Raw genomic sequence first — 22988 nt, forward strand, 5'->3', positions numbered from 1 at the left:
GGGATGCCATCTCTACCCGCCGTGCTCTGCCTAACCCCTTAGAGTGCTTTTTGGGGGGTGCATGCACTCCAGAGCTGCTGGAAAGTAAAACCGGTAAGTGACTCATTGCTTCTCAGGTTTCAGGGTTCCCAGGGAAGTCTGAAGTGTGCCTCTCGGCCTAATGTCCAGGAAATTAAAGGGGAGGAAAAGGTGGTCCCCAACGGCCAGGGAGACCACCACTTCTCAGGGGCTGGTGATGCAATTCCTTCTGGTGAGAAGGAATTTGGGGTGCACAGAAGAAAGCCATCCCCCATATTTTGTGTTTCTGAGACACACTCAGGCCTCAGCAGGTTAAACGAGAACCATGTGTGTCTCGGCAGTGGCAGATGAGCCCTGCTTATCCTCAGCAAGATTTCTGTTCTGGACTTTTTAACAACCTGCCATGCGCACACCAGCAAGGCTGGGGGTGGGGGGAGGGTGGCGCGTGTTTGTTTTAAGGGATGGAGGGAAACTGACTGTTTAATTCCCTACATTTAAGGCCTGTTCATGTTGGGGACCAGAAACACCATTCATCTAAGCAACAGCATTCCAGCTGGCAATGCAATGACAGTGAGGTGTCCTGGCAGCTGGACACAATTTATTCAGACTCCTTGATAAGATAGGCACCCTCGGTCAGCAGGAAGATGGCACTGCTGGCTTGGTTTAATCTCCACGTCCACACAGTTCAAAGGTCAGTTTCTGGCCTGTACCATGTCCACACAGCCCAAGCTGGCACTTGTCCCTGCCCTCCAGTGAGTGAAGCACAAAATCAGCCCAGGGACACACTATTTTACCTACTAGCCAAGCTCACATAGACCAAGTGTCCCCCAAATGCAACTGTCACTTCCGAACTTCAATCAACTGTCTCTCTTTACCTACTGATGCAGAATTCAACCCAACATTTTCTCTTCTTTACAAAGTATTTGGCTCCTGCTGAAGAAAAAAAAAATTAAACTTTATCCTGACCTATTTCTGAAACTTTACTACATGGCTCACATCCATACATGGACATGAAGAAGAAAAAGGGTGGCTTAAAGCCGTTGACAAAATCAGCTGATATGTATGAGGAAAAATGATCACTTAACAACTGTCCCCAAAGTTTGTGGATTTTACGCTTTCGCATTGATGGGTCTATTTCCTTCCTTTTCATTCTCAGATTGAAATTCGGGCAACTTCTGCTGGCAGATGAATAGGATTTTCCAAAATGGCTCTATTTGGGGATTCTCAGAGAATACACATTTCCTCCCCCGCCAGATTTTTAGGACATGTGACATACCCTCTAGATACCCTTTAGAGTCTATTGCTAGCTCAGGATCTATCTCCTAAGCCCACGGCAGAAGGAATTGTGTCCGTGGTGGTGCAGCTGCTGTGGGCAGGGAGTCCCTTTATTTCTCCCAGCTCATACTTTTGCCCAGGCAGCAGATGTGGACATACACAGAAAACGGGGCCATGCCCTTTGCTCTCACGATGGCCTGAGTCTCCTGAGAGAAGGCAGACGTCAAATAGAGTGACTTTAGCAAGTGACAAAAGCTGTGGAGAAAATACCACAGTGCAATGGAGGCAAGAGTGGGGTTCACAGCCTTGGGGCTGGGGGGCCAGAGGAGACCACCTGAGAGAGCAGGCTCTAGACTCAGACGTATATTCCAGAACACTGTGGCATGAGCACCTGGGGAGGACATGATGGATGAGAGGCCCTAGGAACTGGATCTGGGGGAGCAGTGGGGAAGGAGAAGCTGTGTGCCAGGACCACGGCCAGGGAAGCACACAGGGGGTGGCGGTGGTGGGGTGACGCCCCAGCACCCTGAATGGTCCCTGTGCTGTAAGTCAGAAGGAGGCTGGAGGTGGGAGAGTGGAGAACACAGCCAGGAAGGCTGGGGCATGTATGCAGGGTTTCAGACCTTGTGGTTGAGCCAATGCAATCTTCTTATTGGAGCGCGCGTGTGTGCGCGCATGCACGCGTGTGTGCGTGCGCGTGCGTGTGTGTGTGTGTCTGTGTGTAGGCCATGGGTTGATATTAGAGATCTTCCTCCACATTTTCTAGAGACACACTCTTTTACTAAATCCGGAGCTATCCAATTAGGCTTGACTGGCTAGCTAGCAAGCCCCGGGGATCTTCCTGTCTTTGCCTCTCCAGACCTGGAATTATAAGGGTCGATTACAGGACTCTCCTTTTTAAAACCTTCTTACAGAGACTCTCCAGGGTGTCTCTGAGTTACACCGGGAAGCAATCATGAGTGGGTGAAATTCTCCTACAAAGCAGGTTCTCATGATGAGAGAGATGGACTAAAAAAGCACAGTATATGCTGCCTAGTTTTGAATTTTTATTCTTTTTTTTTTTTGAGTCCACGAAGACAATGCCCTGGGGTAGGAAAGAGGGGGAAGAATGATTGGGCGATAGCTCATCTCTCTGTGAGAGGCCATGGGGCAGCTGCTTTCCATTTCAGCAAAGAAAAGGTCAGGAGGGAAATGAGCGCATGGAAGACCAAGGCCAGGCACAACAGTGGGATTTGGAGGATGCTGGGATGGCTCAGCAGAGAGAACCTGCTGGAAATAGGGTTCTGTTGTACTGAAAAGACATCTTGGCTGCATTCCGCCCAAAGGCAGAGGGCTAGATTATGTAAGCCCCAAAGCCACTCTGGGTAGTAAATCCATCTCTCACTGCTGGGGGCGGGGGCGGAAGCTAAGCCTCGAGCTCTCCCTAGAAGGACTCTCTCCCCCAGAGAGCAAGTCTGGTACAGGGCAAGCCTTTGCTTTCCTGCAGAAGAGAGCAAGGGAGGGGATTGGGGGATGGGGTGGGGGAGTGGGGGGATTGGAGGGTGGTTGGGTTGTGTGGAGAAAACAGCATGAGCTATGGTAGAGATTAAGACAGAACTGTAAGTCCTTCTGTTTTGCTTCGGGTTATCTGACCGACTGCTTGAAAGAAAGCACCAGGCCTGGCTTGTTTGTATACAAGTTGAGCCTCAGCCTCCTGGAAGCCTGCCGCAAGAGAGACTTTCTGTTGTAATTAGCATCCAAGCACAGCCATGTGAAAAGACTCCCACACCACTTTAAGCATCAATGTCATTGTCCCAGCCACTGTCAGAGAAGCAAGTGACTCAGTGGTGACAGGGAACCCCCCAAGAGTGAGCACTAATGAACCTACACATGCACACTTCGGGGTGCCCATGCTGCAGTCAGGGTGGCCTCCAGGGGTGGCCCTTTCAAAGAGAAAAATCAAACCAAGTGAGGGCAAGGCAGAGAGACTGCCCCATAAACCTGCCAAGGCCACCAAACAGAAAGATCTTATTATGTATGTTCCTGGGGTTGCTTAGTCACCTGCCCTGACAGGGGGACTCAGAGGGACACTGCCAAACACTCTCCCTGTCCTTCCCTCTGTCCTCTACTTCCTCAGTTCATCTCCATAGCACCTAGCACCAAGTGATGTGCTGGGGACTTTCCTCATCTTTGTCTCCCCTTCCAGAAGGTGAGCGCTGGGAATGATTACACTCTGTCTGTCTGTGTCTGTCTGTCTGTCTGTCTTTTCTTCTCTGTAGTAACACTTGACATGTGCTGGGTGTAAAGTGACTATTGAGTGAAAGGACATGTGGCTTAAAAACAAATTCTCATGACAGCCTAACTCAGCAACAACTGTCGTCGCTGTTTGACAGACAGGAAAATGGAAGCACATTAGTAAAAATACTGTGATGTGGACTGGGCTTCTCAAAGTGGGATCTGGTCCAGGTGGAGACTTGGAGTCAGAAGTTCAGGTTTAGTGTGGGTCTGCATTTCCACAGGTCTGTCTTCTAGATGGTGTCAGTGCAGCTAGGGGACATCATGACTGACAGAATGACATCATGAGGCTTGCAAGTGACTGTGCAGCTCAGTGGTCCAGAGTGACTACCAAACCAGGTTCTTATAAACTCAGACCTTGCATGGCCCTGTAACTCTTTCCTGTGCCTTCATTTCCTCACTGAGTTATGTGACCAGACAAACTTGTCCTGGTATACACTGAACTTGATACAGTGGCTCTGTACTGCATTTTTGTGACATGCTCATTTACTTGTGTGTATATGTGTGTGTCTATGCTCATGTGTGTGCACGTGGAGGCCAGAGGTTGACATTGGGGACTTGTATGCACAGGTGTGTGCATGTGGAAGTCAGAAGTTAACATTGGGTGCATATATACACAGGCATGTGCATGTGAAGGTCAGAGGTTGACACTGGGTACTGTTCTGGTTAGCTTTAATTGTCAACTTGAAAACCTATAATCTCCTGGGAAGAAAGTCCCAGGGGCGAATTGCCTAGATCGGGCCGGCCTGTGGCATGCCATGGGGACTTTCTGAGTGGCATTCATTGACCCATCCTGACTGTGGACAGCACCATCTCATGGGCTGAGCCCTGGACTCTACAGGAGCGAAGAGAGGCAGAGGACTCCGAGCACAAGCACGCGAGCATGTCTTTGCTCTCTCTGGCCCTGACCGTGGACACGACGACTTAAGTTCCTGCCTTGACTTCCCCATGTCTGTAACTCAGAACTGTGAACCAAACAGGCCCTTCCTTCCCTACACTGCTTCTTGCCAAGACATTTTATCAAAGCAACTGAAAAGCAACTAGCAAGCTGTCTTCTCTGCTGTGTGCTCCCTGAACCTGGAGCTCGCTGATTGGCTAGCCTGGCTGCCCGGCCAGTCCCAGAGGCCCTCCTGAATCCTCACCTCTAGGGTTAGGATTAAGACGTGTGCTACTGCACAGCTTCTACACAGATGCTCAGGGTAAACCAGCTCCTTATGCTTGTGTAACAATCACCTTCCCCTCTGAGCCATCTCTCCAGCTTGTGATAAGTTCCTATGATATGAATTCAGCATTAATTGTTATCTCAACTCTACCAGCCCCCTCTCAGAACTGGAGTGGAATAGATGAAGTTACCTTTCACTTTATCTAAATAGGAAAGGCCTACTGGTGGTGCTCAAACCATGACAACCCACATCTGTTCTCAGAAAGGCAAACTTTTAGCTGAGCAGATTCCAGTCTCTCCGAACAGACTCCCAGAAGTGGGCCTATTAGGGCTCTTATTTAAATTTTGACAGTTTCTTTTTCTGTCTTTTACACCTGTCATATTTGTGGGCATAGTTATTGCTCTTTATCTTAGCCAACAACATGTTCAAAGATTAAAACCTTGTTACCTTGCAATGACAAGGAGGCTTGGTTTGTTATTTGCCGCTTAAACTTGTCTTGTTAATTTTCTGCCCTCCCCAACGCATTTGTGTGATTTTTGGCTTTCCTTGTTATTTTGAAACAAATAGTACATCACTTACCTATTAACTATGTTGCAAATCTATTTCTCCAAGTACCTGCTGGGCTTTGTTTGTGAAGTATTTTGAGGCCGTGAAAGAGTAACATCTTTATTGATTTATATCTGTGGTTTGAATGAGAAATGTCTTCCTTAGGTTCAGGTATTTGAGGGCTCAGCTCCAAGCTGGTGTTTGGCAAAGTGGTGCAGATTTGTTGGAGGAAATACATCATTAGGGGCTGGCTTTGCCAGTTCACAGCCTTGCCCATACCTGTTCGCTCTCTACTTTTGGGTTTGCAGTGAAGATGTGATGTGTTGGCTTCCTGCTCTCCTGCCTGCTGCCATGCCTCTCTGGCACTACAGACACTGAAACTGTAGGCCCAAATAAATCCTTTCCCCCATGAGTTGCCTGTGCCAATTCCGTTATCACAACAACAGAAAAGTCAATCTTTTCTTCTGGGAATTGGGACTGGCTTAGGAGATGGGCTTCCCATGCGAAGGTTATGAAACTACTCAGTACTTTCCATGCTTAAAAAAGAAAAATCAACCATATGCCTGGAATTCATCTACTTTTTGTCTGCTCTGCACCGGTTTTCTGTGATTTCTTCCCGAACGGTAGCCAGCTGTCTTTATATCATTTCCAGGGTGGTCTGTTTGTTTTGTACTTTCTCCATATCTGTTCCTTCTGCAGGAAGGTTTGATGGATGCATGCCTTCATTTGAAAGCACACAGGCCTGGGTCTCGGAGGTTTTGCTCCGGAGTGCTCCTAGGAGGAGCACTAAGCTGAGTGTGCTATTGGCTTTAATTGTTAACTAGATAGAGCCTGGAGTCATCTGAGGAGGAAGTCTCGGTTGAGGGACTGGCAGGCTATGGGGCTGTCCTGATTAGTAATTGATGCAAGAGGGCCCAGCCCACTGTGGGTGGCCCCATTCAGTTGGAAAGGTGGTCCCTAGGTTGCATAAAAAAGCTAGCTGCCTGTGAACCTGTAGTGAGGCAGCAACAAGCACATCTCCAGGGTTTCCTATTTCAAGGTCCTTGTGCCAGTTCCAGTCTCGATTTCCCTCAATGATGGATGGTGGCCTGGAAGCACAGGCCAAATAAATCCATGCCTTACCCAAGTTGCTTTTGGTCAGACTATTTTATCACAACAACATAGAGAAATCTAGGTTACTATTTGAGTCCCCAAAATGAAATCCCTATTCCATTCAAAGTCTAGAAGGACGTGGCAGAAATGAAGTTACCTTAGCTAGCCACACCTGATCTAGGGAGTGGTCTCAAGTCCCATAGAGCAACAGAGGACTGGGCTGGGCCCTAAGGCCAAAGGTGAGCTAGCTTCAGGCCTCCGAGTCATGTGTCTGGGATCCTTGCTTGTAGCTACAGCATATCACCCATGCGGTTGTTTCCAGTCCCCTCATCAGTCATCTGGTGCGGGCTCTTTATAAGAACACAGTGCTTGACATTTGCTGCTGCCTGGGAATTGCCTTCCTATGTCACACTAGTGCTTTTCACTAGGATTGGCCACTGAGAACCTCTGTGACTGGCCACACCCTAAATATTGTTTTAAAAAAACCTAAGGGTTTGCTTCTGAGAACTCAAGAACCAGAAAGAAGGCAGCTCTTCTTTCTTCTTGGTGGTTTCGGGGTCATCAGCTAGACTCACAGACAAGCCACTCTGACTGAAAGCCCTTGGGAAAACATAACACATATCCACACGCAATAGACCAGTGAGGAGGCTAAAGGGTGTGGTTCTGAGATGCCTGGACGCACCCCTCTGCCCCAAGAGACTTAAATGCTCTGGCTGGCCTATCGTTAGTTACTTCTGCTCATGTCATGAGGTGGGTGAGGTTTGTGTCTCATTATAACACTGTAGATGTTCACGTGAGCATCTCTTACAGAATACTGTGTGCCCCATGAGGACACTATTCTTCCAGATATTGGGGACAAGGAAGAGCATTGGTTACTACGGTTAATAACAGTTAAAAAAGGAGAAGAGGGGGCACTTTGTATGTACCAAGCCCTATCCTCAATCCTCAGCACTAAACATAAAAAATGCAAGAAGACAGAAGTGTGCGCGTTGCCAAGTTCAAGCTAAGTTCTGACACTGTCACCCTGTTGGTACCCAACAGTGGGGGACTGTCTTCTGTCGGTTCAGCAGGGCCCACAGACAGGGACACAGCACAGGCAGGGCACACATGGAATAGTATGAGGCACACGAGCAACTGAGCAGACAACTCAGGGACCAGGATCTGCTCAGCACTAGCACTCACATGGTTTTCATCTCTGGGCCATGTGACTAAGAGGATGCCAATGCCAGAAACACTGACTGCATCCCACAAAGCTTCCCAAACCTCTGCCCTGTGGCAGCATCCTTTCGACACAGGCCATGGGCTTGCTGCCCTGCGTTTCAAACCATGCATGGAGGGACCATCTCTCTGGCTGTCTGCCTGTCTCTCCCATGCTCTCCTGATCCTCTCAACCCGCCTGCATGTGCTTTCCTGTGTGGCACCCCCCCTCCACCCAGGTCTGTCTTCATCCTTTCTAGGGGCTCAGAAAGAGGTGATTGCCTCACAATCCATTTTCCTGGAGAGTAAATCACCCCTCAACAATCAAACATCCAGTCACTAGGCCAAGGGTTCTGCTGAGGGTGTTTTCCATATTTCCCTGAAATCACTTGCAGGGTTAGCAGCTGCTTTAGAATATGGAGATGTTTCTCATAGTCCATGGATATTTTCTGAACATCCAGAGAGAGAGAGAGAGAGAGAGAGAGAGAGAGAGAGAGAGAGAGAGAGGGAAATCCTCATCCTCATAGGGAACAGACAGGAGGCAGCTTATGTGGCCTAATATGAAAATAGATGGAGGATGTCAGCTTGGTGACAAGGTGGAACGTGAGCAAGAAAGAGGGATGAAGGTGTTAAGATAGAGGCAGAAGGAGGGGCTCACTGATAAGGCGGAGCCTGCAGTACCTGGAGAAGGCTGTGTGGATAACTGGGGGTGGGGGGAGGGGGTGGGGTGGGGAGGGCACTCCAATGGGAGGAAGAGGAAGGCCGAATTCTGGAGGCAGAAGGAAGACCACCTGCAAACAGCAAGGAGGCTGCAGCAGAGGGGACTAGCCAAGAGGAGGTGGGCGGAGTGACAGGCCATAGAGCGTGGGGACAGCAGAAGGGCCGGGAGAACTTATGGGGCAGAGAAGCCATGAGGATTTTTTGTTTGTTTGTTTTTTGAGACAGGGTTTCTCTGTGTTGCCTTGGCTGTCCTGGACTCACTCTGTAGACCAGGCTGGCCTCGAACTCAACAGCGATCTGCCTGCCTCTGCCTCCCGAGTACTGGGATTTTTAAAGGCGTGTGCCACCATGCTCGGCCATGAGGATGTTTTATACAGAGGTGTATCCAACCAAGGATGGACTGTAAGAGTCCAGGGCAAAGACAGGGCAAAGCGAAGGGCCGCTACCATGACCAGCGCGATGGGTGGCAGCATTTATGTGCGGCTCTGGAAGCAAAGGTGTACACAGTGCTCACCCTGGCAGCATTACGAAGGGGCACGTGCTAGGTTTGCTTGTGTGCTGGGTGTGAAGTCTATGAGAAAAGGAATCCAGGCCGTGGCTAGGCCTTTGAGCTGAGACAGATGCAGGCCTGAGAGGTGTTATGGTGTGAAAGTGTTTACTCTCTCTAAAACTCAAACTGGCAGTTAATGCCCTGGGTCTAATGTGACAACGGGTGCCAAAAAGCAGGGCCTTTGGTGGGTGACTGAGGTTAAGTGAAATCACCACGGCATAGGTCTTGTGATTGAATGCTGGTATCTATATAAGAGGAGGAACAGAACCTGGTGAGAGACCCCGTGCGCGTGCGCTCACACGAGTGTACACACACACACACACACACACACACACACACACACACACACACACACGACTGCAGTCTTCAGGAGTTCTCAGAGGTGCCACAAGCCCCTTGGGAGATGAATTTACAACCATACCCTCCTCATCCCTTCCAAGGTCTTATGGCATCAACCAAAACTGTCTCAACACAAAAGTTAATGTCCTTCTTTTGGCTTCCTCTGATATGTCTCCAGAGTAGTGAAGTCAGCTAGACTCCCTGGGCTTTCTGAGTAGATTCCAGGAGAGTAGAATATGAATTTCAAACAGACAGCTCAAAGCTGAAACCAATATAGGACACAAATGGAGGACTCACCAGCATCTCCTGGACCTGAAACAGCTCTGCACCACCTGGTGACAGCCGACTGGGGAAAGAGATGCTGACATATGAGCCAGGAAGGGTGCTGGGGCCCGTGTTGTAGACCTGTGGGGTGGAGCACATGGAAAGCGTCAGACCTTCAGGTCATGTGATGCATCTCTGAACCCTGCAAAGACATGATGGCTTGGATCTAGGATGTGACTTATTAATTTATTTAGATATGCTTTTAGTTGAAATAGACACTACATCACTTGGCTCTGATTTTAGTTAAATACTAAACAGTGGAGTTCTAACAAAACTGAGGATGTCCTTGTCTTCTTCTTACTAAAAACTGTATTTAACTTTACATGCCTAAAATTTTATTCACAGTTACTCAGATATCAAAGTTCAGGGGTCCTCACAGTCTAGAATAATATAAGAACAGTCTAGAACTTTCTCAGACATAGGTGGGTGGTGTGAGGAGGGCCACACCCAGTTTCTGGAGCAGTTGGGATGGGCAGGGTAGCAATTTACACTTCCCAGGGGATGCTGTGCCCAGGAGTGTGTAGAAATGCCTTGAGTGGATGTAGCAGTTGTCAATAAAGCACTGTTTAGCCAATCAGCTGGACAGAAGGACAGGAAGTGGAAGGTGGGGCTTTGGAGAAAGGGAGGAGCAGGTTGGCTGTTGGATAGTTGGCCCCTGGGGAGAGAAGCTGTCTGAGGAGCATCAGATTGGCAAGTGCTTGGGATATATGTAGGTTTTGAGGCTATAAGATTAGAGTAGTTTAGTTTAGGTTACTAGTACATTAGTAGTAGTTTAGATTCTGCCCAGTGTAGTGCTTGCAGCCTCATTGTATCAGTTATTGGCTTCCTAGGCCATACAGATAAGATAAATGCAACACAAGAGTCATCTCTGAGACCCAGTGGCCTGGTCCAAAGTTATACTTTTCACAGTTTGAGATAATGATGAACTTCAGTGACCATGGGGTGTCCCAAAATGACCTGATTCCTACAAAAGGCTGTTGTGTCAGGTGGGGGGTGGGGGGTGCAAGCTTTTAATCCCAGCACTAGGGAAACAGAGGCAGGCAGACCTCTGTGAATTTGAGGGCAGCCTGGTCTATGAGTAAGTTCCAGGACAGCCAGGGCTACATGAAGAAACCAAGTCTTGAAAAACCAAACCAAACCAAACTAAACCAAACCAAACCAACCAGGGCTGCTGCATGTGCTATCCAGGCCATTCTGTTGACACAGTTTGGTGACATCCGCATATCTCTTGAGCTCAGTATAGGATCCTGTAAAACTTTTACCCCCACCCCCCTGTTTTCTTCTCTACCATCTCTTCATTTTCATCTCAAAGCCAAGCAAGAAGGGAAAAGAAAGAAGCCACAGAGAGACCAACAAAGGTGAAGTGACAGAGCAAAGACAAGAGGTTACACTCGGGGCAGAGAGAGTAAGTAAGAGGAGGGATTTAGGAAATGGGTGTATTTACAGGAACAGAACACAGATTAATGGCTGCCCGGGTGGGATAAAATATTTTAGATCATTCAGGTGGACACATTATAGTGATTGGAGCCCACGTGCTCTAACAGAGTCACAAAGACTGGACTGCAGTTCTTTTGACACCCGTTTCCTGAATGCTTTGCCCGCTACTGTGATCTATTGCTCAACAGAGCAGAGGGCAGTGAACAAATGCATGCAAGCTGGTACTCAGCTCCTTTACTCTCACGCCATCGAGGCTCCTCCGCTCAGGGAATGGCGCCACCCCCAGTGGGCAGGTCTTCCCATATCACTTAGATTGAAGATACTTTCCCACAGACATATCAAGCGGCCAACCTAACGTAGACAATCACTCACCTAGACCCAACGCCAAGGTTATTCTGAGACTGTGCTTAGTTGATAATTAAACTAATCGTCACAGATCCAAACCAAGAAAGGGCTGGCTACTGAGAACATTCATGATCAGTGTGGCCAGTCAGACATCAGTGTGATGGGTGTTTGGGTGGAGTTGCTTCCAGCTCTTACAGGTGACTCTGAGGAGTCAGAGAGGCTGACTCTAATATTTATAGTATGTCTACTGTTGATAGAACACCAAGCAGCATCGTCTTCTATCAAGAATTCTCCATGAGTACAAGGTCAACGGATGCAGCAAATGTCCCTGTTGTTTTCAGAGATACTACAACCTTCTCAACAAGCAGCTAGGATGGTCAGTGTGCATCCTCCTGGGGAAAACCCTTTTCCACAACAATATTTCAACTGCTGAACCTCATAAGAAAGCACACTTAATTAAGGTGTGTTTCTTGTTTTCTAGTTATTCTGTTACTCACGTAAGCGCTACAATATAGTGTGAATATAGCTTTTGTATAAAAACTTGTATGACTTAGAAGAGCAGTGGTGCATGCTTGTAGCCCCAGCATTTGAGGAGGCAGAGGCAGGCGGATCACTGCGCCAGCCTGGTCTGCAAAGCGAGTCCAGCACAGCCAGGGCTACACAGAGAAACCCTGTCTCTTGTACGACTCGCTTTGTTGGGCTATTTACTTAATTTAAGGGGTCTGGAGCCAGACTTGCACCTATTTTCAAGGTAAGTCTTTATAGCCAGGGACTGACAACTGTGCAATTTTTTTTTTTGAGGTGATAGAAATGTTCTAAATTTATTTTGTGAGGAAACAAAATTCTACAAATACTCCAAAAATCATTGAACTGCATACTTTAAACAGACAAAGTTTAATAGGTGTATCATTTAAAAAAATTTTAATAAAAGAGATGAATGAAGCTTATAGATTTGCTTTCTTTAGTTTTGAGCAAGGATCTCTCCCCATGAACCCTCAGGCTGCCTTAGAACTCACTATGTGGACCAAGCTGCCCTCGACTCATGATCCTCCTGCCGCTGTCTCCCAAAGGCTGGGACTGCGGGCGTGCGCTGCCGTGCTAAGCGGCAATGATGGGAATGGGATGAGGGGGAGAGAGGGAGGAGTGAGACCCTGCCAGGCAGCCTGGGGCGAGAAACAAAAGGCAGGGCGTCAGCGTTGTCTCTGCAGCTCAGGCTAGAGAGGCAGAGCCAACAGCAAACAAAACCACCCAAGCTGTACGTTCACGCACTGGAGGTGTGTATGTTCACACACTGGAGGTGTGTACGTTCACGCACTGGAGGTGTGTACGTTCACACACTGGAGGTGTGTACGTTCACGCACTGGAGGTGTGTACGTTCACGCACTGGAGGTGTGTACGCTCACGCACTGAAGGTGTGTACGTTCACGCACTGAAGGTGTGTACGTTCACGCACTGGAGGTGTGTACGTTCACGCACTGAAGGTGTGGCCTCTGCTCATAGCCAGCTTTCCATAGAAAGCCTGGCTTTCTGTGGTTCTTTCTCACAGTAGGTTGTTTTGTTTCCACGAAACAAAAAAAGAAAAAAAGAACGAAAAAGAATTTTAAAAAAGAAAAAAGAAAAATGACTGGATGAGAGATGGTTGTCAACCCGTGATTCCCAAAGGACAAGGCTTACAGCAATAGCCCTCAGCTACAAGAGAAGGAAGGAGCATTCAGCTACAAGCGGAGCAACTAATTTCAAGAAAAACTCAAGAGCTCAGAATTGCAGACCCCTGGGAAAGCATGGATGGGGGGAGCACAGGAGAGAGGGCGCTCGTCCACATGGTCTTACTGCTCAGAGGCAGCCTGCATTATCAGATTTACTGTTAACATTATCTTCCCAGAACTTAATAGGCAGAGGCAGGAGAGTCACCAGTGCTAGGCTAACTTGGGTCACACAGTGAAATCTGGTATCATAAAAACAATACAGCAGCCAGGTGTGGTACATGACTTTAACCCCAGCACTCACGAGGCAGAGGCAGGTGGCTCTCTACGATTTCCAGGCTAGACAGGGTTATACAATGAGATTCTGGTTTGTTTGTTTGTTTATTTTGTTTTTAAATCCCAACAAACAATCACTTGCCATGCTGGCGTCTTGACACCTGCGTTTGTGTGAAGGCTTGTGCATGACGTCTGCAATATATTCCCTTATAGTTCTTCAGGTGGGAGAAGCATTTTGACTCCTGATGGGAAAATCAAGCCAAATGAATCCAAATCAAACCAATCACTGTTAAGAGCCAACAAACTTCTGTGTCTCTGTTGGAAAGATGACTCACAAGGCACAAAAGCCAGCCTTTCCCCATCTGCATCTGCAGTGGAGTCTCTTAGCTCACATGCATCTTGTTGAGCAGCAGACCTATAGAAGGCACAGAAGACCCCTCCTCGGGGAAGTCTTGTTTCTGTTTCAGGAATGATACTGAGGACAAAGAAACACTTGAGAGATTTCACCACATTCTCCCCACTCCCCACACCAGCCCCACGCTTGGTCACTATGACTCCTGATCTGAGTGACCCTCTGCCTGGACAACTGTACTCACAATGGTTGTACTAGAAAAACACGCCAGTAAGTAAGGTTCCAGAAACACAGGCTTTGCTGCCTCAGACTTGGACTGATGCCTGAAGCTTCCTCAGGCCACAGCTCACACTTCAGTGCTTTATCTAAGGACCGTGCCAATCACTCAGTTCCGAGGGCCACAGTCTCCAGCTGGGTTCTTAGTTTCAGATTACATGTGAAATAAGCTATGTTCTTAGATACCAAACTTTAAGTTCCCTTTAAAAATACCTTCAGAGAACCATCTGGAAAAATAAGCTGCATACCCTCAGAATCCATCCATCTGCCTTTTTGTCTGTCCATATGTCCATCCATCCATCCACCCATCCACTTAGCTATCCATCCATCAATCCACCCATCCATCCATCCACGATCTACCCACCCACCCATCCATCCATCCATCCACGATCCACCCACCCACCCATCCATCCATCCATCCATCCATCCATCTATCCATCCATCCACCCATCCACCCACCCATCCATCCATCCATCTATCCATCCATCCACCCATCCACCCACCCATCCATCCATCCATCCATCCATCCATCCATCCACGTTCCACCCACCCACCATCCATCCATCCATCCATCCATCTATCCACCCATCCACCCATCCATCCATCCATCCATCCATCCATGATCCACCCACCCATCCATCCACCCATCCATCCATCCATCCATCCATCTACCCACCCATTCATCCATCCATCCATCCATCCATCCATCATAAGCCATCCATTCATCCATTCATTTATTCACCCATCTGTCTGTCCATCTATCCATCTACTCATCCTTTCCTTCTATCCTCTATGAAGGTACTAACAATCAGAATCTGTTATAAATCTGGGATTTTACATAGCTAGCATTCCTCTTGTCTTTTTCGGTGCCCAGGCCTTTTTATTTATTTATTTTTTATGACACTGTCTGGGTCATTTGAGACTTTCTAAATAATTCTCTTGTCTGCATCCTGTATTTCAAGAGAAGAAAGGCTATAAATCACAGAAATACAATAAATCTACCTGGTGTTTGTTTCCTATCCAACCGAGAGACGCAAAGAGAAACAATAAATGGGCTCTGAGAGGTGCTTTTGAACCCGAAGGTGCAACCCCAGCCATCACTTTGCAGTCTCACTGACCTATCCTATTCTCCGTAAATCAAGGGAGGGTGTGACAGCCTGCTTAGCTGGTCAAGGACGCATCCTTTCTAAGCTGGAAACATGTGTTATCTATCATGGTTTTGGAGTTCCCCTGGCCCAGAAGACACTCTGGGTGGAGGAAGATCATCATCTGTGAGTCCCAAAATACTTTAGCTGTCCTCAGCACCCTCACCACATCATTGTTTGTCACATCATACATCTACTTAGGAGGAGCCACAGCAAGGTAAGTCACTGCTATTTGGCCCCAGTAATGGGTATCACACAGGGAGAGCATCCTCTCTATAGAGGAGGATGAATGGGCAGGGGACAGCACGGGAAGGCAGAACCTAGAACCTTGAGATGTGGCTGTCATTGAACATGATGTCGCTAACATGAAGGGAATTTTGCCTTTTCTAATTAATGCCAGGCCAGTCCTCTCCCAGGCTTGCCTCACCCAGTTCTGGGACCACACTGGGTCCCTCCGTTCTCACAGGGGCCACAGTTCCTGTGCTTGCTCCCTAAAGGACACAGACTGGCAGTGGTCCTCCTGGCTTCAGATCCACATGTTCCCATTTCGAGAAGTTGTGCTTAGAGTCCATATTGTAAAAGCAAAGACCAGCAAACAGACCAAATCTGGCCTGGTGACTACTCTCGTCCAGAGTGCAAACTAAGAACAGTTATGTCATTAACTTTCTGGGGGAAGAAATCAGAGTACCATTCCATGGCACATGAAAGACAGACACATGCCAGGTATGCCGCATGGCTAAGGAGAACCATCTCTCTGAGCTACCTCCTCACTGTAGCCCCACAGCCCAACAGGTGCCACCTTCTGGCTGTTTCAGGAAAAAAGTCTGCAACCTCTAAGAGAAGGAACGATGGTCTTCTGGGTGTCTCCAGACCACACACCCAGTGGACCTGGGAAGCCGATGCTTAGGAAGCTAAGATGAGTAAGCTCTGGCCCAGCGAGGGGCCAGGGCACTTCCCACGGTGCAAAGGCTCGCAGAGCTTAGCTTTCAGGAAACTGAACTCCTGAAAGGCTGGTCCCCAGGGGGAGAAAATCTGGCCAGAGTCAGAATGAAAATGCTAGAGGAAATGGATGTGGCAAGGCCCTGAGAGGTGCCCCCTAAAGCCCTTAAGAGGTGTGTGTGTGTGTGTGTGTGTGTGTGTGTGTGTGTGTGTGTGTGTGTGTGTATGTGTGTGTGTGTGTGTGCGCATGTGCATGTGTATAGGGGAGGATGATGGCCAGTACAAGCCTTCCTGACAAAGCTCTCATTCATTGGCAATGGTTCTCCATCGGTGGGTCACGAACCCCACAGGGGTCACATATCAGATGTCCTACATTTTAGGTATTTACATCATGATTCATAACAGTAGCAAAATTACAGTTATGAAGTAGCAACAAAAATAATTTCATGGCTGATGCTCACCTCACCACATCAAAGGGTCATAGTGTTAGGAAGGTTGAGAACCACTGTTCTTTGGTGTGGCTGTTCTAAGTTCTCAAAAACACAGAGGTCTGTAGGTATATGGTTCGTTCTCTCTCTCTCTCTCTCTCTCTCTCTCTCTCTCTCTCTCTCTCTCTCTCTCTCTCTCTCTCGCTCCCTCCCCCAGCAGACTGGACCGGTTCCTCTGTAAACAAAGGTAAAGGCTGGCCCTCTCATCAGTGGACACGTCCCTGGGGGGCGGTACCTGAAGAGTGATGTTGAGCGGTTGGAAGTGACACTCCTGGTCATCCAGCTGAACGAAGTTGGATGCATCCACAGACTCGCCATACACGAAGGAGGTTGGGGACACAATTCTGAAAGAGAAAAAGCATAAACTCTGTCATCCTACCTGAGGCGAAGCCCCCAGGTCACTGCTGGGCTGAGAACTCAGATATCACCTCTCTTGTACCCGTGTCTTCCCAGCAGGTTTTCTTCCTTGCTAGATGGTCATTTCTCTCTCCTCTGAGGGAACACAGCTGCCCATGACTTCCCAACAGACATCCCTAGCGTGTCTCTTAGCCTAAGCTACATAAGCATTGCACAGTGAGATTATATTGCTTTGTATGTACATATTTGTTGGTTTGCTTGTGAACATGTAGGTGTAGAGGTCAGAGGTCAGCATCAGGTGTCCTCCTCTCTCCACTTTATTCTCCGAGGTGGGGACTGTACAGAGAACCTCAAGGATCTGCCTGTTCTAGGGTCACAGATGCTCATGGCTGCCCCGGCTTCTTACATGGGTGCTGGGGATATGAACTCAGATCTTCATGTTTTTATTCTGCAAGCACTGCACTGACTAAACCATCTCTCTAGCTACCATCCCAATTATGTTCCTAAAATAAGCTTTTAAAAATCAAAAGCTAGAGAAACCAAACTAAACCAAAACCAAAACAAAACCCAACACTCCTTCACAAAACTACCACCACCAAAAATAAATAAAAAAACCTCTTGATTTTAAAATTATATACTTTGTCATTTGAAAGGCATTTCTGCAGAGCATGTTGGGAAATGTAGAGCTTTTGAGAAATAAATATAAATAAATTATGTATTTGGCAACCAAAACTGTAAGAAATTCATTTTTAAAGCATCATCTGTCAGACTCCCATACTTATTAGAAATTGAATTAAATTAAAATACTTGATAGAATTTTAGGAGCATGTAAGATGGCTAAGGGAGTAAAGGTGCTTGCCACCAATCCTGATGACCTGAGTTCAGTCCCCGGGACCCACATGGTGGAAAGAGAGCCGACTCCCGACCCCCACATGTTCTATGGTACCCATGCATGCTCATGCCTGCCTACACATACACACAAGCAACAATACATATGCTAAAGATTACAAAGGAATGGGAGAATTTCAAAGGAGAATAAATCCAGTGATGGCATTATCTTACAGTGTTAGATCGTGGTCTTCTAAAAGGTGATTCAAGAGTTGCCATCACTTGGTGAGCTACTTTCCTATTTGTGCCTGTGAGTAAGCTGGCAGTCCCACATACACAGAGAGCAGACTGAAGTCCCTAACGGTGGGATCTAGGTGCTTAAAGGTTCTCGAAACAACAGTATGAGGCCTTGTGGGACTGAGCCCAAGAGGACAGCCACCGTCTTTTCAAAGTGTAAGCACTTTATTTTAGTAGCACAGTGAGTTCCAAGCACTGCTGACCGGCAAGAACTGGTTCATTTAAACTCATCCCATTTCCCGCCCCTGGAAAGATCAGAGGTTGCCTTGTTTAACTGATGGTTTCATGGGGAGGGGGTGGGGGGGCGTGCACTTAGCACCTCACAGCGAGGTCCCCTAAGGCCTTGACAATACCATCAAGTGTGTGTGTGTGGTGGGGGAGGTGTTTTCCCTTCATCCCTGAGGACAAAGCCTGGTTCTGGGCACTTTGTACTGTCCCTTAGTCAGGATGGATAAATAAACCGTATGGTTAAAAACAGATCTGTGAACACAGGCAGTGTACGCCGGCCGCTGTCTTGCAAATGCATCCACCAAAGCCTCATGTCTGAGAGCCATGCTACAACATGCTGCTGACCGGCAAGCAAGGGCTGTTCACTTGGTGGCTCCCAGCAGACTCTCGCCACTGCTCAGACGGCCCCACCCTCTGGAACAACGCTTCTGGACCCATGGATAAAATCCAGAGACTGACAGGAGAAACTGAACTTCCAGAAGGTACGCAATGTGTTTGCTGGAAGCAGGCGTTGAATCCTCATTTTTCTAAGCTTGAGCTCAGGTTGCTTCGTGCCCCTGCAGACACAGCCAGCAGCCCTGCTTTCCAACAAAACCAGCGGCAGCGAGTGGCTGTGGACTTCACCTGGATGGGTTGGTAGCATTGTTGTGATGGCTCCTGTCTATTCCAGACCGCCACAGACATGGGGCAGAGGAGCCAACAGAAACACGAAAAGCCGGAAGTAACCGTGGAGCTGGTCGGAAGGGCAGCCGTCCTGTGAGCTAGGGTTTGAGGAGCATTGCAACCTCCTGCCCTGCAGCTTTTGGCTAGTATTTTACTCCCATAACCGCAGTGCCTGCCGCTGTGCAGTACTCTGGAGTGACTGTGTGCGACAGGGGCTGGGAATAGGTCATATAAAGATACACAGAGTGTTCAGAGAACGCACCGTGGCAACCCCCATGTTTCCAGCTATGTGGCTGGGAGGCTGGGACTGACCAAAGGGAAAGCAGATGGGAGGTGGATATGGGCCACATTGCAGGTAAATTTTCTTCCTGCTTTCCCAGGCTGGCAGGCAGGGAGGCGGCAGGGCCACTTGTTCTTGGCTATGACACATACACACTGGGAGGAATGTGTGTGTGTGTGTGTGTGTGTGTGTGTGTGTGTGTGTGTGTGTGTGTGTATTTTTTGGCAGGGCACCCTGTGTTCTGGATGCTTACCCAGTGATGGACGTGTCCACTTCATGCACCAGTGGCACTGTCAGGGTGAGAGTGTTGTCACTCAGGGCTTCAGAGCGCTCCACGTTGCCACTGTGTGGGGAGAGAAGAATGAAGGGACCGTGGTCAATGCAAGCCACTTGGCAGAGGGTTTGCCTGCCCGATGCCTCACATCAATCCTTACACCCTTTAGACTCACCCTATCTGTCCTCATCTGTTTGTGGTAGGGCCCCCCCCCCCCGGAACAGAGAGGCATGTACAAAGCCGGGGAGGGGCAGGTAGCGTATATGGGAGGCGACCCCGGGAAACACTGGTAGGTAGGAGGGAAAGAGACCAGGAAATGGAGGAAGCCACTGGAGGCTTCCTACCCAGGAGGTGCATGCTGGAGGCAGCCTGGACTCGGGCTAGCTGGGTGGGTGGGGGGACTTTGGGAAGTAGGACAGACTATAAATCTTGGGTGTCCCAGCTGAGGGCATAGAGACCCCTGAGAACTACTACTATGGTGGAAGAAAGAGACAGGGCACAAATTATCTGGTACTTCCCTGTCACACGAGAGTTGGCTTTCCCCAGAGAGAGCCTAACAGAGTGGGAGAAGCCATGGTTTAGCTCTTCCTGATGAGTGTGCTGTGAGGGGCTACAGGTGGAAACCCCGATGCATGTGGGGGGTCTCCTGAAGCGATTGCTTCCTAAATAATGCTCTAGTTATACTCTTATTGCTGGGATAAAACTCCTCCCCCGCCCAAAAAAACCAACGTAGGGAGGAGAGGGGTCATCTGGCTCACATTTTCACATTCCTTCCTTCCACTGAGGAAAGTCAGGGCAGGAACTTAAAACATCAGTCATGAGCAGAGAGACAGAGGCACCATGTCGCCTGCTTGCTGCCATGTAGTTTTCTCCACGTTAAGCAGTTCAGAACGCCCTGCCCAGGGAACGGTGCGCCCACGATGGGCTAGATCTCCCCATGTCAGTCAACAACCAAAGGCATGCCCATAGGTTAACCAGATGAGGGAAATCCCTCGATGGAGGCCCCTTTCTCAGGTGGCTTCGGCAAGGTGACCAGTTAAAACTAGCCAGCACAAATGGTGACCACCAAAGTCAGGACAGGGCTGCCAGGAAGGAGGTGTGTGAACATCACGCCGTGAGTCCAGGGGCAGAGGGATCACCACTTTAAACCTACTAGATAAGCTCAGGCACCGTACGGCCTCGCTATGAGCCAGAGGGAGCTGAGGTCATTGGAAAGCCAAGCCTGGCCTCTACTCACTTTGGCACACTTGGCCATTAAATTTCAGTCAGGACCGAGATGCTGAAGCCATGGCAAGAGGCTGCACAGGAAAGAGACATGGCTCTTGGGTGTGACTGCTGAACCGACAGAACGCTGAAGGCTGGTTCTATCACACGGACTGAACAGGGGATCCCAGCTAAAAGTGATGCTGGGCACGCGGGAGGCCCCAGGCCCTCTGAGGCTTGGGCAGGGCTTATCTCCCCCACTCCCCCACACCTAGCTCTCAAACATCTGCTAAGCCCACCTGCTCTGTCGTCCTCCCCTCTGCCCCGCTGCCTTCCTCTCCCACCAGCAAGTGTTGAACGGCAACAGTACTAAAATAGCTCTCACATCCCTTCTCCTCTCTCCCATTGTTTGGAGACAATGGTGCTCCATGACTCGGACCATGCAGGGCCACTGTCACTGCCCCTGGATCCACATCTGTCTCCCGTGCATGAGATGACATCAGTCCCTCACAAGGTGGCCAGAGCACATGACAGCAGGAGCAGGTGCCCACATGACTAGACTCCCTACCTTGCCTTTTCCAGGGAGTAATCTAAGCATTGGAGGCACTGCCAGGAGCAGTTCAGAGGTGACTTCCCTGTCAATGCAGTTGGCACAATCCTGGACCCAGATGCTCCCTACACCCAGCATCCTTCCAGGCCCGAGTAACTGGCTTTTGATGGGAGAGCCATTCCTTCCCCTGTCACCTTTCCAGCCACCTGGGGCTGCTGGCAGCTGGCACCCGATCATGGTTTGATCTGTCATCAAGTAGCCGGCCCAGAATGAGGCAAGTTGAAAAGTTGAGATAAAGAGACAGACATCAAACAACGTTCTGCCATTCCTCAAGCTCCATGAGCTGGGACTTTTCCAAGTGGGCTGCCAGGCCAGCCTGCTGGCTGACAGCAGAGATGAAGGGTCAGGAGACACTGCGGAGTCTCCGTTTGATGCCCTCTGAAAGCCGTAAGTAGGCAAGAAGCCTTCAAAGGGTGGTGATAGAAGTGAGGAACGGCTGATATTTTAACTGTCAGATTTGAGATAAGGAGCTTTAGGGATCTGTCTGTGGTAGCAGGGAGTCAGGGGTTGGGAGACCTCTTTGGGGAGTGGGTAGACTAGATTTCCACAGGATCTCCAAGAGGAGCAAGTATGTAGAGCAGTGCAGTATGTTTAAAAGGCTATACAATCTCCTTAATTTATGATCTAAGGAATTCACTGTAAAAGTTTATACTAATGGATATGAGGTTTTTTCTTTTTTCTTTTTTTAAACTTTGTAGGTAGTGTGTGTTTAGAAATGTGAGCTACATTTAGCACTGTGACTGGCAAATAGCAAGTATGCCTAACAGGTACCTACTGAGCAGTGATGTGCTCTGCAGGACTCAGGACTATGCAGATAGTGGATCTTGCACATTATTTAGAACCATGGACTCTTTCCCTAAACTCCAATGCCCAGCTCTTACAGTAGACCAGTTAGATCCAAATCCCAGGGGTGGGTGGGGTTGCACGAGGCATCAGCAGATTTCAAAGCTCCCAGGTGCTTCCACTGTGCCTCCGAGGCCAGCACACCACTGGCCAGCGGACATGTCATTCTCAGAGAGGAAAGGAGGCTTTCAGCACATGCGTCTGACCCCTGCCCTCTCTGTGAGTGAGGCCAGGGGCAGGTTGTGTCATTTTCTCTTTGACAAGGAAATCCTTTGCCTGTCCTGTTCCTTTTTTGTGAGCACTGGCTGTGCTAGGTGTTGAGGGAGGGACAGAGCACAATATTGCATTTTCTGTGGACCTGAGGAACAGTGGTTGGGCCTCCCTGTCTTTGACACATTGTGTCAGTGTAACTGTTAGCTTTAATGAGACAGGAGATACCCTAGAATCCCCTGCCAGGAGTCTCAGTGAGGGCGTGTCTACATTGTGTTGGCCTGTGGCTGTACGTGTGGGGAGCTGTCTTCAATTAGTGTGTGAAGACTCAGCCAACTGTGGGCAGCAACACTCCTTAGGCAGGAGGTTTTGCACTGCATAGGAGCGGAGAAATGCTGTTGACCACAAGCTGGCAAGCGAGCAAGCATGCGTGCATTCTTTCCTCTCTGCTGTTGACTACAGGGGGATGTGGCTAGCTGCTTCAAGCCCCTGACAGTGTGACTTCCCTGCTGCAATGAATTGTAAACAAAATATGTCCCTCTCTCCTCCTAAGTTGCTTTCTGTTAGGGCACTCCATCACAGCAACAGAAATGACACCGGGGCTGATGATCTCTTAAAAAACTTGAGGCAATTCCCCACTGTTGTCAGAATGTGGTTCAGGTGTCCTGAGGGCTGCTTCTGCGCTCCGTGACTCAAAGCTGCTCCTCTGTCAGCGCCATCTTTCCTTGTCATGCAT

General features: G+C 48.8%; 1 protein-coding gene across 2 annotated transcripts in view; it reads right to left on the reverse strand.

The window, feature by feature from the left end:
* The window catches only part of ITGA9 (integrin subunit alpha 9), a 316744-nt gene that overhangs the window by 43516 nt on the left and 250240 nt on the right, over positions 1–22988 (reverse strand). For both annotated transcript variants that reach the window (XM_084754233.1, XM_084754234.1), the window contains exons 21-23: positions 19366–19455; positions 16695–16803; positions 9472–9579 (exon numbers count right to left, since the gene is read on the reverse strand). In XM_084754233.1, coding sequence (XP_084610359.1) covers positions 9472–9579; positions 16695–16803; positions 19366–19455 — 307 coding nt within the window. The remainder of the gene's footprint in view (positions 1–9471; positions 9580–16694; positions 16804–19365; positions 19456–22988) is intronic.

This window comes from Acomys minous, assembly GCF_964271855.1.
Source record: "Acomys minous genome assembly, chromosome: 13".
Taxonomy (NCBI): domain Eukaryota; kingdom Metazoa; phylum Chordata; class Mammalia; order Rodentia; family Muridae; genus Acomys; species Acomys minous.